The following is a 16,019-nucleotide window of genomic DNA, read 5'->3' as shown; positions in this document are numbered from 1 at the left end:
CGTCCGCTGCAGCAGTAATAGGCTCAGCGTCTGAGTCACAGGCTCGAGGCCACAGTGGGCGAGGAGATCGGGCGACGAAGCGTGGCTTCACTCGTCTAATATCCACGACAGTACATACTCGGTTGGGAGTGGGAGCAGGCGAGGGCCGTGAGACGAGTCTGGTTCCAGGTTATCATTACTGAAACAACTATTGAGGCGTAGGGGCAGATGGAGCGTGCTATGGAGCGACCAGAGGCGTTTGAACTCAAATGGAAAGAGATAGATGGGGCTCCTCCAAAGGGCTATCCCGTCATCGGGTGTATCGGTCAGGATTACCCAAGTGCTACCTACCGGACGATGGTCGCATTGCAACAAGATTACGGACACCCTTCGAGTAAGGAATTCTATAGAATAGACAAGCAGTTCGTCGAGTGCTTCTAATGACTTATATGCACAATAATTACTCTCTATTCGCCTTGGATTGCACTGAGCCCGGGTCTTGGCTCTTTTTCTCCCCTGATTCTCCCCCGGCTCGCTCTGCGACTTTCCTAGCTTCCCGCAAGCCGAGCCCCAGGTGGCCAAGGTTGAGACAGAACACGGCGATTGTAATTGGGCTACAGCCATTAGTACAACATCGTGGTGGCAATGAGGTTCAAGCTTACATGCTCTCTAGGCCATAGAATAGCCTTTCGTTGTGGAACACGGGGCCGAGGAATCCGTCGCTGAGTTCATCGATACGGTAGACGCACCGTACCAGTATCAAAAGGATAGACAAGCTCAAGAAGGTCAAGTATATTTTAAACTCGACATTCAAGGCCCTCCTGCCTGGAGCCCGGAGAAATCGTATGAAGTATTCGGCGGCGACGATAAGGAAGACGAGAATCGTGAAGACCTGGAGCGAAAGACCCCCAAGGACGATATCAGCGCCTAGCTTGCTGGATCCACTTGTTACTGAGGAAATGGCGCCTCCAGCTCCCTGTAGCGCAAGGGAGACGACGTCGCAAGGAATGAAGACCCAGTAGAGAAGCTTGGGGTTGAATCGTGATATGCTCGGGTCAAGGCAACGAATTCTATAAGTATACGCTTTTGTTAGCGGCATCCCGCATCCCTAGGCCTGTGTAAAGGGGCTTACGTCTTTGATAGCGTTACATAGATGGCGGCGCAGAAGAACAAGGGTGCGGTGGCGATACAGACTGCAAGATGGGTTAGCAACTAGTCAGTCGTCTGCTTCTCTTTATGCTCTGGAAACCTAGGCCTACATATATTGACAAAGAATCCCGAGAAGGAGAAGGGGTTGCCGTGGAGGACGATCCTTCCGACGTAGCCGATGATCTCATCGAGGCATCCGAGAATCATGCATGCCATGAATCCCCACGTCTGCCATCGGATTCCTTCGACGATGTGAATGATCATGGTAGTGGCGAAAAGGCCGATGAAGATGCCACTTGCTGCCAGAGAAGGTCGGTACTGAAGCGCACTCCATTCCACCGGGCAAAGCTCAAGTGTGCAATTCGAGTCGGGTCCATAGGAGATGAGGCCATCGGGAAGGGACATGGTTGTAACATAAATGCCCGCCGGAGGGGGGAGGGGCGGGGGAAAACAAGTTAGAATAGCTGAGAGCTCGAAATTCAAAGTTGAGTATCCGAAGAAATACAAGACATGGCACTGATTAAGTACACATCCATGAGGAGGCCGAGAGAGACAATCTGAAGCAGGAATGCGTCTGATATATACGGATTTTGGGTTGCTTGGTCCCCTGTATGGTAATAAGGGACTAACCATGCTTGGAATAGTGTGGCGCCACGGGTGGGGGAGCGCGGCTAGATGGACCCGGAAGCGCGGCAAGATTGCTTAGCCACGTAATCCGTAGTAGCGGATTCTCCAGCCCCCGTGTACGGTGAGGCTCTTAATAAACCCCCCATGTCAAGCTCATATCGAGTCGCGCTCGAATCTCTCATCTAGCCGCGGTCTGGTGAGAGCAGGCAAAAGCCGGGCCGAATCTATGCGATACCACGACTCGGCATCTGGTGCCCACTGCCCGCAGTACGTTTCTCCTTGGAGAGGCAATCATGACTCCTGGTTCAACGCCGGCTAAGTTCCCCACGAAATTGCGCCGAAACACTCCTCGGACCAAGACCGGATGCCTCACGTGTCGTCAGCGAAAAAAGAAAGTATGTTGTTACTTGGGCTAGAGTTGAGTAGGACTAACGATAATTTGCCTCAAGTGCGACGAAGCCAAGCCACGTTGTTCCGGCTGCAGTCGAAACGAGCTCGAGTGCACGTGGTCAGAGAAGACGCTTGTCATCCACCCCCGTCGTGACAGTGGCAACGAATCGGACTCTCCACAGGCGCATGCCGGGGGCACAGCCCTGGTCCATGTTGCCGCGAACGCCGATCCTCTCACTGCCATGACATGGTCCGAGGCCTCAGGTTCCTTCATGAGCCCCCACAGGGCCGCGCTCCTTACCTCGAAATCCAGCCAGATGCTGAAGCACTATATTTTTGCCTCTAGCACGCTACTCTCCTTCGCGAGCCCAGAGAACAACCCTTACGTCTCGGTCGTGCTGCCACTGGCATATGTCGACGACCTGCTTATGCACTGCGTCACCGCCATAGGGGGCGCGCTTTTGTCGTGCAGACACCCGGAAAGCGTCGATCTCCAGACCGCGACGCATCATCATTACTCCTGTGTCTTGCAGGGGCTGCAGGCTAGCTTGCGTGACTTGCAACCCCGACACATCAACAAGGTTCTGCGGATCTTACTTGTTCTCGCAATGTTGTCGACTTTTGAAGTGAGTTATTTCCCTTCCTTTTCGTTCCTTTTCTCCCCCTTATTGCCCCCCTCTCTTTTTCTTTCCTACTTGTGTTCATTTTATGACGCCCTCTGCCTGCGTTAGAGTCTAAACTGTAGTATGAGAAACAATAGGGCGTCTCGATCAGCTGCGCCGACGGAGGCGTATTCTCACACCTTAGGGCTAGTCGACAGCTCATTATGTGGCTATTAGACGAGCAATACCGGCCGACGGCCGAGGATAGTGAGGGTGTCTTCGGGTTCGTCTTGGAGATATACGCCTACTCAGTCTTGGTCAATGAGATCTGCCCGCACGGCCTTTTGGAGAATCGAGCGGTTGTCCACGACGAGTTCATCTTGTCCCTAGAGCTCCTAAGTGGATGTAGGACATCCGGGGTGGTGTTCTTTGGTTACCATCTCCTGTTGGGGATGATACCCGAGATTGCACAGCTAGCAGGCCGACGGGTCCAGGAAGGGGAAACAGACCCGTCAGAAAATGATGAGTCTTGTTACGCCGAGCTGGACTCGAGAATCCGAGGGTGGCAGAACCCTGGGTTTCCATTGGACAACCCAAGTGCCCAAACAACAACACAACACAACGCCATGGGAGAGGTATACAGACATGCACTTTGGATTTTCCTGGAGACAGCGATGAATGGAAGCTCCATCCCGAACCAGGGGCTGAGAGACAAGATCGGACCACATCTAGAATCGATGGCGTCTCAGCTGCTGGGGTACCAACTCCCTACCTCCCGCGTCGCGCCGATGCTGCTGTGGCCCATCATCATAGCTGGCTCGATAGTCCTCGAAGACTTCGGGCGTATTTTGCTATCAGAGGGGTTGAGGAATACGCCGTATTTGGCGTGGAGCTCCATTCGAGCGGCCGAGCTTCTGGAACTGCTCTGGGCGGACGATGATCCCAGGGCCTACGGCCCATACGGGCTATATCTGGTGATGAAGAAGCACAACATCAATTTTTGCGTGTCTTGAATTCTCAGGTTTCGCCTACTTGGCGCGAGGCGTATGATACGAATTGCTCTAGGTCGTTGTATTGGGTCTCTTTTGTAGGTTTGGTGGGGTATTTTTTATTTGATTACAAGACAACTCGCGGGCTCCACGTTATATTAACCAGGCTTTTGTCAGTATTTAGTGGCTGGGGAGCTGGTGCATTTGACATGGATTATGCTGAGAAGTTTGGCCAAACCTAGCCAGAAGTGCTCTCCAGTAAGTGTGATGAACCATCCAAGAGACTTTATAATCTAACCGCAGCGATCGGGCCAGCAATACCCCCTACAAAGACACGAGTGTTAGCTTCCAGAATGCGCACTTCCACCATCCTCTCTCTCCATGGCCCCCAAAGAAGATTTGTAATTGCGCAGAATCATTGCTGATTAATCCGGTAGCAGCGCCTTCTATGTCTTGATCGGCACGTCGGCACTAGAAACCGCTAGCAACACTAGTAGCAAGAGATACGGGTATAAGTAGGGAGTAGTCCATGGCAATGGCTGTCCGCCAATTGGCTGCGTCAGTGGAGGATCAATTGGTTATTTCCCGGCCCCGGCGCCCACGCCCACTCCTGGTGCTGCGCCGCTTGTTTTTTTGGTTGCAGCCAGCATGCCAAGCACACCCGCTCTAGGCGAGATTGCACAGCCGCATCCTTCGAGCTCGAACTTATCTTCTGCGGAGGCAACACGCGATAGGTTTTACAACAACAAGACAAACAAAAAAGCCATTCCCGCATCGTCCCCTTGGAGCTCTATACGTCCATCGTCCATCCACGACGCTACCGAGTAGCCAAAATGCCGCCGCGTTTCCTTCAGTTAGGCGCAGCGGTGCTGCTCGCCGCCCTCAGCACCGGCTCCCACGGCGCAGCAGCCCAGGAGCCGCCTCTCCTCGAGGTAGACGTCATCTTCCCGCGCAACGAGACGTACAAGCCATCCGACACATTCCCCATCGCGCTTGCGATCCAGAACATGACGGCGGTTCGCTCTCTTGGCAACATCTCCTTCTCCTGGGACGTCATGCCGTACTCCGAAGGCCGCATCCCCGGGGGTCTCTACTACGACGACGGCCAGTTCGCCCTCCCGGGTCCCGGAGACGATAACGACACGTTCATCTTCGTCGCCAACTCCAACGTCTCCGCGTGGATCGACAGGAAGGACGACCTCGGGGATAGGTTCGCGCTGCAGTGGCACCTGGTTTGGCTCGATTTGGAGGAGCGCTGTGGACACAGGCACGTCTTCGGACATATCCTGTTCGGGGTCGAAGCGCCGTGGGAGAGTCAACTCGGTGTGGACGACGGGCCCGACGTTGCGAATGGCGTTGCCCCGGATGTTATGAACGTGCCTGAATGTCCCATCTTGGGCTCCGTGGTCGAGATTAGGCCCAACGCGACCGAACCTTCTTGCCCGTCTGTGGTGGATGAGGATACTGGCAGAGAAGGCACCCCTTGCGCTGTCAAGGTCGACAAGGCTCTCAAAAGCAGTATCGCAAGCCAGGCCGCAAGCTTGGCTACACCTCCTCCAACGCCAACGCCAACGCCGACGCCGACGCCGACGAAGAATGCAGCTCGTGGTGTTAGCCCTCCTGCGCAGACCGCGCTAGCAGCTGTTTGTGTTCTTGGTTGTCTAACATATGTATATTCATGAAGCATTTTGTATTGCGCAAGTCCTGATTAGGTAGTTATTGGCCAGTAATCTGCGATGATGGCTAGAGAGGTGGGTAGATACCAGAATCGATCAATCTAGAAGGCCACACATGGCTAGAACCACTGCCTCCGACGACTTTTCTCCATTCACATCCCCAACATAACCGAGCTTGCCTAACCCAACGTCAGCGAATACCACTGCAGCCTCAGCTGGGGTTTCGCTCGGAGTGTACCAGGCCGCCGATCTCTCCACGTTCTTCACAAAGACGGCCTTTAGGCTGTACGCGGAGGGGAGCCGGCTCGCTAGGTGGGCCCCGACAACACCGCGGCGCAAACTGACTGTCGTCCGGTGATACGATCCTTGCTCCCAGGGAAGGCCAGCCCTAGCAAAGAAGCGATTGAACTGGCCCATGGTCACCATGCTGCTGAAACAGCCCGCCAGCACGACTGTGGCCCCCTCACGGAGACGGTCTATGACGCGCTCCCAGAGCTTCCTCCGGCGTGTTAGGGCTGCATCGGCGACGAGGATAACCGACGGAGGGGGCTCCTGGCTCAGTATCCCGAGGGCGGCTTCTTCCGTCGTAGCCCGCTCCATCTTGGCTTTCGAAGTGAGATGCGAGACGAGGTCCCCAAAAACATCGTCGAACAGAGACTCGTAATCGAGGCACAGCGCAAGGATACGAGGGCCTGGCTCGGTCCCGGCCGTCGTGGTCTGGGAAGGGGTCTGGGAAGGGCCTATCCCAATATCTCTAAACTCGACCTCGGCCGGCCCCTCGTCGGTCGCCTGCTTTGCCGCTGTGTCGGCATCGCCGTTCAGCTCCCTTGGGATTCTCCAAAGCTCGACATGCAGGCCATGGTCCTTCCACCTTTCCACCTCGCCCAGTAATAGATCCCACAGATCCCTATTCTTGACGTCGCCGCCGGTGCGCGTCTTCCACCCGTTGCGCACCCAGCCCTTGACCCAGCTGGTGGCGCCGTCAACCACGTAGGACGAGTCGGTTGCAATGACAACGCTGTCGAAGCCCTCGCCCCGCCAGTCGCAGAGGCGCAGCACGGCGATGGCCGCCCGCAGCTCAGCTCGGTTACTAGTCGCCACGCTGTCATCCCCAAACGGCCCCTTGTTCTCGAGTCGGCCGGACACAACGCAGGAGTTGCTCTCATCGCCACGATTAGACGGTCCGCACACAACTGCCCAGCCTGCCCGAGGATCCGGCTGCCCGTTATTCGCACAGGCACCGTCGGCGTACACAAGTACCTTTCTTCGGTCATTGCGGTACACAAACCGGACGGTCTGACGGCGGCTCATAGTAGTTGGGGGAAAGAGCTCGGCCGGAGAGGATGTCGGCGGCGAGGGCTTGAACCTTGATGGAAACACGTTTCCGGTAGCCCGCCTTTTCTCCATGTTCTTTGCTCTCCCTTCTGGGCCTTTCGATCGACCGTCACCCGCACCAGCGACGGCAGCCGGACCTTCATATACGCGGGTGAATCTCCAGGTCTCCGAATCAATCATGATGATGGCGTCCTCGGACTCTCGCCAGGCACTTTTACACTGATACAGAACCAGATCCGCCTCCTCTGTGGAACCGGGGCGATAGTGCGTTGGCGGGGCAGGAGTCTCTTCCGCTTCGTCGACCAAAGCTCCCCAGAAGTACGGGTTCGCATCATTTACCGCTCGGCAGAGTCTGCGGTACTGACCTTCCAATGCCTTAACCGTCCTCGAGACGTATCGCATGTCAAGAGTTCGCAATTTTGCTCGTACAAGCCTTCCAACAGGCCGGTCGAACTCGGCATCGGAGTCGTCGAACCCGTACCCAAATTCCGGCTCCTCAGATGCCGTAAGGTCGAGACGCATACGCAACTTCAGAAGGGTGAGGATCACGAGGTGGCTGAGGCTCGAATTTCCTGAGCAGAACATGTCGATGGGCTCGAAAGCGTCGGCGTCGCGGATGTCCAGATACGGTAGCGTGACATCGTCCCAGTCGTAATATCCGTTGTAGTGAGCCTTGTTGTCGATGACGGCCCACCACTTGAGAAAATCGTAGCACTCCTGCTCCCGGCCGAGCCGCAGCAGGAGGCCAGGGATGATGTTTCGCACACGCAGGTTGTCGCCTCGACAGAGGCGCAGCAGGTCGGTACAGTGCCCAAGAGCCTTTTCGACGGCGACCACCGTATTGACTCTGAGGAGTGCCTCGGCGGCTGTGACCCGCGCGCTCATGTAGTCTCGTGTGCCCCGTATGCCCCAGAAGTGCCCCACGCCAGTGTTGAAGACGTCTGCCGGCAAGGACGAGTCTCCGGGGTGTTCTCGAAGTGCGGCCTCCTCACGCTCAAGGGCTTCCCGACTCTTCCTAATGGCGGCACAGGTTGCCTTGTGCTTCAATTGGTGGGCCGACTGGTGTGTGGTGCCGCAATAGCTGACAATCTCGCAGCTGTCGCAACGTAGCAATCGAAAATTTGACCCACAAACGGCACATCCCTGCGGCGCGAGGCCGCACGGGAAAATGTCGCCGTCTGAAGTATCTGAGTCGTAGTCGTCCTCCATCGCAGCGGAAGTGCTGAAGCTGGGAGCTTTTGGCTGCTGAAGGTCTGGCCTTAAGTGTAACGGGTCGTAGGACCTAGGTCCGCAGCGGGACCGAGGCACGGCGGTGATTAGTCCCACTGACTTGGACGAGGTGTCTAATTGGCACGGGTTCCGACTGAGAGTGCTGTCAGGACAGAATCACTAAGAAATCGGGTAGGAAACTGTCTCAAAGAGCTTCGCAGTCAAAACGTTTATTGAAGCCTCCCCTCGTAAACCTTCAGGCAGGACCATCGCGACTTTTAACTCAGGGCTACCCGGCGGTCCCTACGCAGGCCCCCCGCGGGGACCCCGGACTAATTACTAAAGGCCTTCCAATAGTGGGCCGCGTTTGCGCTGATCACTCCAAGCCACTTTATGCCGCGGACTCAGCCACCAAGCCTTTCCAGACTCGAGCGTGGGGTGCCCGAGATTCTATTAGCCCAGGCCTACAGAGCGTAACACTAAGGCGGAGGGGAAGGCATTCAAGCTTTCCCGTCCCCGCCCGCGGGCGGTCAACTCCCCCTCCATACCTACACGCAGCTGTTGTAACTGCTGTGCTTCTGTGCTTCTAAAAAAGTGAATTACTGCTAAAAGTAGTCATCGATTTCGACCATGTCTCCATGGGACATATTTATGTTACGGTATCTAATTGAGCTGCCATGTCATGGAGCTAGACTCCTCAAGTCCGTCGGCAGAAAAAACTCAATGTCCATCAGCACAGAGCAAAGTCCCGATGGCAAATCCCGTGGTAATTATGTGGTGCCATTATTAACCTGGAGATTAATTAATTGCAAAACAACAGCAATGTTGCCTACCAATCTACGTTAACTAAGATACATCTTCAACAGCATCGCCTAGTTAACGGCGAAGTTCACCAATAATATCGATAACTTCGCCCTTTTTCGTCTCTGAACAGCGTCTCTCGGTCTTCCTCTGGCTGAGTCTGCAGCTTCCGGGCAAAACGCCGATTCAGCCACTTGAAGGCCGTCGTCTGCAAAATGAGAAGTGCGAGCCACACCGCTCCCAGAGATATGCATGCTGCCCAGGCTTTGCGGTAGAGGGGCGCATCACTCTGATAGGCTGTCAGCTCAGTTGACCACCGGAGCTGGAGGACTGGAGATTTACGTACCCCTCGGAAGACCTGGTTCCCATATGTTCCGCCCAAGTTCGAGCATCCGACTGCACCACTGGTTAGAGATTACCCCAGTTGCAGCAGTACCCTCCTTTACTCACTGTAAACAGCGTAGGCGATGGCTCTCTTTTGGGGCGTCTTGAAATTGAGAGCAAGCCAGACTACATTGAGTGGCTGCCACGCTCTAATTAGCGAGAAAAGTGTTGTTAGCATCGGGAATATCGTCTTGCAAGGTTCCGAACAAGACCCACGGAGCGGCCTGCGTAACTATGTACGCAGCATAGAAGGACCACGAAGCCTTGGCGGTCACCGGCAAGTGCTACAGACACCGATGAGATTAGAAACCCAGTTTTTGGTCGAGGACCTCGATCCGCACTTACATAGAGAGCAATCAAACCGGCCAGAGTCCAGAGTGCGGAGAAAATGATTGCGTACCCGAAACGCTTGTATCGATCTACCAGAGACGCGAGAGCAAGGCCAGTTAGAGAGCCCAGAATGGGACCTGGCGCGTTGAGGAGGTTGGCCCGGATCCTGCTGAACCCCAGGGATTGGATGATTGTCGCGCCCCAGGTCGACAGGCCGTTGACAGACTGGAGTCCGCTTAAGCAGACCAGCAGGTATGGCCAGGTTTCCCATGTGAGCAAGACATCCGTGCTGCGAAAGGCATCGTCAGTGGAGAGTTGCAGGTTCGTGTTGTTGCTGATGAGCGTCTTACATGTCTTTCAGTGTGATCTTGAGCTTTGCCGCTTGGCCTTTTCTCGGGTCACGTCTGATGATCCTCGCGACGAAGACGTCAGCCTCGCGCTCAGAGAGCCATCCACGGATGGGAACCAAGCCACCGAAGAGGCGGTCGGTGTGGTGAGGTGACTTTGGCACGAAAGCGAAAGCCAGGACGCCAACAGCTACAAGTCATATCCGGTCAGTTTCCCCACGCTTGGGTAATTAAGGCTAACTGGGGGAGTTTCACCTATCGTCGATACACCACAGATGATGAAGATCCTGTCACAAGAATTTAGCATGGTGCCGCAACGAGGACTGTATGTAGTCAACTAACCATTGCCACCCTTTTAATCCTCCTTCTCCTTCAAGCCGAAGTGCTCCAGCGGAGATTAGCGACCCGAACGCTGCCGAGATGGACGGTCCCAAAAAGAAGAGCGTGGTGCGCTTGGCGAGCTCGTCCTGCGTGTACCACCGCGAGAGCGTGTAAAGAGCTCCCGGGATGAACCCACTCTCACCGAGGCCGAGGAACAAGCGGGCCGCATACCAACCGCCGGCGTTCTTGACGAATGCTTGGAGCACCTCGATCAGACCCCATACAATGACCTGGGCCGGGATCCAGTAGTGTGCTCCAACACGGTGCAGCACGACCTGGCAAAACTTTTAGTTAGCCGGTGATACATGTGCGGGTGCACTGGGGATCGACTCACGTTTGATGGGATCTCAAGCAGAACAATCCCGAACCACAGGAGTGAGATGCCTGTGTTTGCTTGGTCCCTTGTCATTCCAGTGTCCTTGAGAAAAGTCGTCGTCAAGACACCGGAGACGTTGGTGCGGTCGATGGCCATCCACGTGAACATCAACTATGGGCGCGATCAGACACAGATCTTACAGCTCCCCAAAACAGGGTCTCCGATATAATTACCGCAAAGAGTGGAAGAAAGAGGAAGTCGGCCTTGCGGACCACGCGCGCCTCTTCGTCTTTGGTCCAGCTGACGAGCACCTGCCTACCGTCCTTTTCGATGTGCTGGTGGCGGAGGCCGTCGTCAGTGCTCTCCATGTCGGACTCTGACTTTGGAGTGACATCTGCCGTGATGGGGACGGCGTTACCAGCCACTGCCGGCTTCTCATCGTCGGTGTCAGTTGCGGCTGGGGAGTGAACGCCAGAGGCGGCAGCGAGATTCCCGACAGCTTGGGATGCCATCTTTGCGAAATGCACGTCACAGGAGCTGTAGGATCTGTGGGTTGAGATGCTGCATACCCGTGAGCCCACGTGGAGATAACCCGGTCTTTATTCACGCGCGCGCATGTGTGTTCTTAGGATACGGTCGGTAATTAACCAGTCACTACACGCATTCAATCTACGGATGGCGTAATAGCCTAGTCCCGGTTCTATGGATTCCACACATGCAGGCCGTTGCGGGTCTAGGATGTGCAATTTGTCATGTCTATCGATCATGGATTTACTTGCTCAGCACCAATAGGTGCCTTGCAATTAGTTATCGTATCTTGAGCAAGGTTTCTGATCCCTCAGGCCGTCGAAGAGAGTTAGAATCACAGTGTTGTCTTTGACCCCCGAGATGTCGCCATTGGAGAGCGGGGTACCGGAGCTGCCTCTAGATTCTACTCTCACAGGTGCCGAGAGTAGTCAACGTCCTCGCACTGGATTAACAGAGGATTAATGACGGCTACTTGGTCATCCGGAGACGCACCGAGGTGGACCATGGAAGTATTATTCCGTTGCGTGGGATAACAGGCTCTCGCTCCGGACTTGGGATTGGGAACTGGACGGGATCTGGACAGGAGATAGACGTTACGGACAAGCCAAAATTCTCCACATAGTGGATAACGATAGTTTGCTTCGATATGCTCTTCTCTGCCTTACAAAGATGTTGTCATATGACAGACTTGCGCCGGCAGCCTTTTCCGAGTGATGCTCCTTTCCGGGTTCTTCCACGATAAGGCCTAGATTATCATTTGTCGATTGGGCGTCCCCTCTAGCCTGGACTGGTAAGACAGACGAGCGCCGATCTCGGGAATGTTTATGGGGACCGCGGTGGTGGGCCAGGCGATGACACCATCGCATCCCAAAACACGCGAACGCTATAGCTCGCAGAACACAGGCGGGGAAATCCTCCTCCACGGGTGGTGCAAAGCGGGCTTGTAGGTTTAAAGATAGACAGAGTACACTTCTTGCTATACCATAGTTAGTCCCCGCTTCCCAGAGATTTTGTCACCCAGTTTTGGACGCTAATTATTTCCCATCATGCCCTCTGCGATCCAACCGCCCCGGCCGCTTCCTGTTTATTTCATCGGCCATGCCGGTGTTGGCCTGCTCTTCAGGGAGGACGATAACAACCCTACTGTGCAAAATAATTTGAAAGCAATAGGCGATGAGATTCGGGCCATCTCGCCGCCGCCCAAGGCAATCATAACGTTCAGCGGTCACTTTGAAGCCGGCGAGATTCATGGCCCTGGTGTGATCGAGGGTGGGTGACATGAGCGACATCTTTTCAGCTGGGCACTTGCTAACGATAATACGGACGACTGTAGTCAACGTAAAAAGAAACACTCATATCCAAGTCAGTGCTCGATCGTAAAGAAGAGTTTAGGATACATCACTAAACCATCGACTCCAACAGCACGATTTTGTCAATGACTTCCACGACTCCAAGCCTTTCGTCTACGAGTATGACTGGCCTCACCGCGACGCGCCTGAGCTGGCCGCGGAAGTTTGGAACCATCTGCGAGAAGCAGGAATCAAAGCGAAGCGTGTGGAACGCGGTGTGGACCATGGCATCTGGGTGCCATTCAAAGTGATGTTCCCACCCGATCAGCCGCTTGAGATACCCATCATCCAGGTGTCCACGTTTTATGGCTACGATCTGGATAGCCAGATTCGCCTCGGAGAAGCCTTGCAGTCTCTACGGTACGTGCTCGTCGTTTAACTACAATATGGATGAAGAAACTGACCGTACACTTCTCAGTGGTGAGGGATATCTCATCGTGGGCTCTGGCATGGCTGTGCACTCTTTTGCCTCTATAGGAGAGATCCATCAAGCGGGATCAGAGCAAGAGAGAAAGGATACTACAGAGAAGGTCTTGGCAGAGTCGAGGACTTTCGACACTCAGCTCCAGACCGCCGTGATAAAGAGGGATGCAGCCGAAAGGAAGGCGGCATTGCTCAAGCTGGAGTCACTGTATGAGTTCAAGCGCTCACATCCTACCGTCGAGGTGAGTTTGGTTACTACGTCTCCCACGGCTAGAATGTTTGTAGCCTAGTTTGACAGTGGTGGCTGACCTCATACCCAGCACTTCACACCTCTTCTGGTAGCAGCTGGAGCAGCGGGAGATGCAGACGTGGAGCCTGTTGGCAAAGATGTTGTAGAGCCAGGCATGTCTTACCTAAATATCCGATTCAGGTAATGCTGCAGTTCTTTCGTACTTAATTATAGCTATAGTCCTACAGTGTCTGTCCTCTTCAGGAAACTTGATCGGGTTTAGAAGTCGGCGATCCTTCTGCCACCCCACAAGACAAGACGTCAGAATCGCGTATATTCCCAAATAATCCCACATATGGTAACAAAAAACGGCATTGTGAACCCAATGCCGATGCCTGGAAGTTGTCAGTAGAGTGCGAAGCAGAAAAGCCGCGTCTCCCGATCGTGTCTGTCTCGATGCGCCCGTTGACCTTCTCGTACAGCTCGCAGGTTGAGACAGCCGTTACCTTCTCCATGGTATTGGCCTGATCGGCCACAGGGACCACTTGCGTGACGACCATGGTACCGCTGGTCGCCCAACACGACGACAGACCCGAAGGGGAGACGAAGAACCGGAAAGATGCGACGGGAAAGAGCGGTGCGAATGAAGCACAGGACGTTGAAGATGGTGGCAGTAGCAAGAATAACAATAGTGATCATTCTGCGGCGCCTCCCTGCCTTTGTAGGTCCTTGGTTCCAGCTAGGCGGTTATCCATCTAGGCCTGGGGGAAGAGGTCGATGACGCCAAGCTCGTAGATATAAGGGGGTGAGCTAGGTAAATCAGGGTTAGCAGGCGGGTTAAGGCAAGCCCAAGGTGCCAGGTCGTGTCCTTGCATATCTGGATGATCTGGTCGAGGGGATTGTTCTTTCTGGGATCAGTGACGCATTAGGAAGGACTGGGACTAGATAGCCATCAAGGTGCTTGGAAGCTAACGTCGACTCTGTTCATGGATGCAGAATAGGACTTACTTGGTCCTATTGGAGATGCGCGGCGGTCTTGCATAGTCTAGCAGTGTACGGTGCAGTTATGTACATGTATAGGTGTTTTGAGGGTACAAATTAGATGGGAATGGACAAGGGGGCCATCTTGGGAGGAAAGAGCCAAATGAGGCTAAACAGGCCTTGATGAACCCCAAACATTTGAATGATACATATGACCAATGGATATACGTTTCGCGTATACTTGAGGCTTTGGGTTTGCAGCAACCATGTCTGGATCCTTAGGCCTTCCCTTCTCACATCGCCGGCGTTGACGTTTATCCTGATGATTGTGGAAATCACACCATGGAACACCATCCATATCTTCTCTCGGCGCTTGATTGTCGAAGATTGAGACGAGCACTTCCGTCAGAAAGCTGGATGGTAGCATAGCAAATCGGCTCTTGTCCACCCCATGATCCTTGCCGAAGAAGCTGTAGCAGTGGATGAGGTACGCACACAACGGGGACTCAATGGGCAAGTTGTTGAGAGCTTGTTTCGTCACTGTAGGACACGGAAATGTCTCGGTGTAATGCGTAAAGCGTTGCCAAAGGAGCATGACAGCTGTCTATAACACAGGAACGTCGTACTTGGTGGCGAAGGTGTAAAGATCCAAGAGGCGGCCAAAGATACGGCACCTGCGTTGTAGACTAGAATACCAAGGACGTCCTTCAGGGTTCTGGCCGTCTGTCGCAGAGGCAGCGCAAGAATCGCTGTTGGCACCATCGTCTGTTCCTCCAGCGTCGTCAATGGCGATGACAGAGACTTGCCCATCACTAACATCTTCTTGGTCAGATGCGTCATCATCGTCATCGTCATCGTCATCGTCATGATCGCCGTCACTGCTGCTGCTTCCGTCTTCTTTGCCATATTCGTCCTCCAACTCAGTGACTTGGACAGACTTGGTGTAGATCCAGCAAGAAAATGCCTCCATGACCTCAGCAGTTACGCTGTCGGGGAGAACCAGGGGTTCCGGGTTGTGGGAAGACTCGAAATATTGACGAAAGTGGATAGATTCGCTGCATAGGAGGTCTTTGTGGATGTTGAACGATCGAGTCGCGGGGCTGACAACTGTGAGCGTGACGACTGGCTTGGCTGCGATGCTGCACAATGGAATTAGCCGGATGATACGATAGCAGACAAATGAAGAACAGTCGATGCTTACCACGAATTCTCCACTTTTCCGCCTTTTGGCCCTTCCTTGGGTGGATTCGCCTCGAGTGCTTGACATTGTAACCGTCGCCGGGCTATTCGCTGGCCAGGCCTGGCTAGCAACGAGCTACTGTACGTTGTTGTGGAGAAAAGGGGACAATGTTATTTGAGCTCATGATCAGCATGCAAATTTTCAGGTCATGCGCACTATCACATGATAGGTACAGGATGGAAGACGCCTCTTTTCGATCAGTCACAAGTAAACTGCGGCTGAGTTCCCCTGTTCTCCCCGACAAGAAAAGATTGAGGAGAAAAGTGCCCCAAGCTTGAGGTGGCTGAACTGCAGTTTTGCGCTAGTTGTGGCCAAGCTGGCTCGAGGATTAAAAGCTTACGTATGGGAATTCTGTGACGCGAGAAACATCTGATTTGTTTAGCAACGTAGGAATACTTGCTGGTTTGGAGACTGTTGATTTCTTCAGTCGGCTAGTATGGGAGACATAGTAACCTCCAACCTATCTCAGAAGCTATTGTTCCGGTGCTGAAAAATATAGTATGATTGACAGGGATTAAAGCGCACGTGGTTTTATGCAATTGCTATGTATATTCGCCGAGAAATAAATATTCGGAGGTCGGTGGATCATTGGTGGTCATGCACGGAAATTCCGGCAAACCGGGTGGTAGCCCAAGCGGTTGCACGTGCCGAATTTAAGCGCGCCATCTAATCTAATCTAATCTGATCTAATCAATCAATCACGTATTGATTGCTTATATAAGCCAAGAACTTCTGCACAACTTCACACGGATCG

At 53.9% G+C, this 16,019-nt stretch overlaps 7 protein-coding genes across 7 annotated transcripts; 3 read left to right on the top strand and 4 right to left on the bottom strand.

Annotated features, from left to right (window-relative positions):
* Nucleotides 1-439: 439 nt before the first annotated feature.
* Nucleotides 440-1,533, bottom strand: QBC33DRAFT_595734 (parasitic phase-specific protein psp-1; the record flags this gene model as incomplete). The annotated part of the gene is made up of 4 exons (XM_060431848.1): nucleotides 440-593; nucleotides 642-1,049; nucleotides 1,112-1,172; nucleotides 1,239-1,533. 4 exons carry the CDS (start codon nucleotides 1,531-1,533, stop codon nucleotides 440-442), a joined length of 918 nt encoding a protein of 305 aa, XP_060280559.1.
* Nucleotides 1,534-2,048: 515 nt separating this feature from the next.
* QBC33DRAFT_517953 (fungal-specific transcription factor domain-containing protein) lies at nucleotides 2,049-3,760 on the top strand (the record flags this gene model as incomplete). The annotated part of the gene is made up of 3 exons (XM_060426216.1): nucleotides 2,049-2,150; nucleotides 2,205-2,771; nucleotides 2,906-3,760. The coding sequence occupies 3 exons, from the start codon at nucleotides 2,049-2,051 to the stop codon at nucleotides 3,758-3,760; spliced, it is 1,524 nt and encodes a 507-aa protein (XP_060280558.1).
* A 405-nt stretch (nucleotides 3,761-4,165) lies between these two features.
* Nucleotides 4,166-5,463, top strand: QBC33DRAFT_203502 (uncharacterized protein). Its single transcript, XM_060422617.1, has one exon. It carries the CDS (start codon nucleotides 4,570-4,572, stop codon nucleotides 5,416-5,418), a length of 849 nt encoding a protein of 282 aa, XP_060280557.1. The 5' UTR covers nucleotides 4,166-4,569; the 3' UTR covers nucleotides 5,419-5,463.
* A 27-nt stretch (nucleotides 5,464-5,490) lies between these two features.
* QBC33DRAFT_478301 (uncharacterized protein) lies at nucleotides 5,491-8,177 on the bottom strand. Its single transcript, XM_060425288.1, has one exon. It carries the CDS (start codon nucleotides 7,954-7,956, stop codon nucleotides 5,509-5,511), a length of 2,448 nt encoding a protein of 815 aa, XP_060280556.1. The 5' UTR covers nucleotides 7,957-8,177; the 3' UTR covers nucleotides 5,491-5,508.
* Nucleotides 8,178-8,845: 668 nt separating this feature from the next.
* On the bottom strand, nucleotides 8,846-11,276 carry QBC33DRAFT_595723 (MFS general substrate transporter; the record flags this gene model as incomplete). The annotated part of the gene is made up of 10 exons (XM_060431847.1): nucleotides 10,749-11,276; nucleotides 10,534-10,686; nucleotides 10,161-10,474; nucleotides 10,074-10,105; nucleotides 9,822-10,008; nucleotides 9,487-9,760; nucleotides 9,358-9,425; nucleotides 9,208-9,290; nucleotides 9,104-9,153; nucleotides 8,846-9,046 (listed from the first exon to the last, which is right to left on the bottom strand). The coding sequence occupies exons 1-10, from the start codon at nucleotides 11,025-11,027 to the stop codon at nucleotides 8,846-8,848; spliced, it is 1,641 nt and encodes a 546-aa protein (XP_060280555.1). The 5' UTR covers nucleotides 11,028-11,276.
* Nucleotides 11,277-12,089: 813 nt separating this feature from the next.
* Nucleotides 12,090-13,249, top strand: QBC33DRAFT_497986 (Extradiol aromatic ring-opening dioxygenase; the record flags this gene model as incomplete). The annotated part of the gene is made up of 5 exons (XM_060425607.1): nucleotides 12,090-12,312; nucleotides 12,377-12,405; nucleotides 12,466-12,752; nucleotides 12,811-13,057; nucleotides 13,136-13,249. The coding sequence occupies 5 exons, from the start codon at nucleotides 12,090-12,092 to the stop codon at nucleotides 13,247-13,249; spliced, it is 900 nt and encodes a 299-aa protein (XP_060280554.1).
* A 550-nt stretch (nucleotides 13,250-13,799) lies between these two features.
* QBC33DRAFT_622286 (uncharacterized protein) lies at nucleotides 13,800-15,634 on the bottom strand (the record flags this gene model as incomplete). The annotated part of the gene is made up of 6 exons (XM_060432834.1): nucleotides 13,800-13,854; nucleotides 14,053-14,089; nucleotides 14,323-14,495; nucleotides 14,652-15,164; nucleotides 15,227-15,340; nucleotides 15,606-15,634. 6 exons carry the CDS (start codon nucleotides 15,632-15,634, stop codon nucleotides 13,800-13,802), a joined length of 921 nt encoding a protein of 306 aa, XP_060280553.1.
* Between the last annotated feature and the right edge of the window lie 385 nt (nucleotides 15,635-16,019).

Source organism: Phialemonium atrogriseum (assembly GCF_030411735.1).
Source record: "Phialemonium atrogriseum strain 8032-3 unplaced genomic scaffold QBC33scaffold_25, whole genome shotgun sequence".
In the NCBI taxonomy this organism is placed as follows: domain Eukaryota; kingdom Fungi; phylum Ascomycota; class Sordariomycetes; order Cephalothecales; family Cephalothecaceae; genus Phialemonium; species Phialemonium atrogriseum.
The sequence above is the reverse complement of the archived record's forward strand: the minus strand, read 5'-3'. Positions and strand labels throughout refer to the sequence as shown.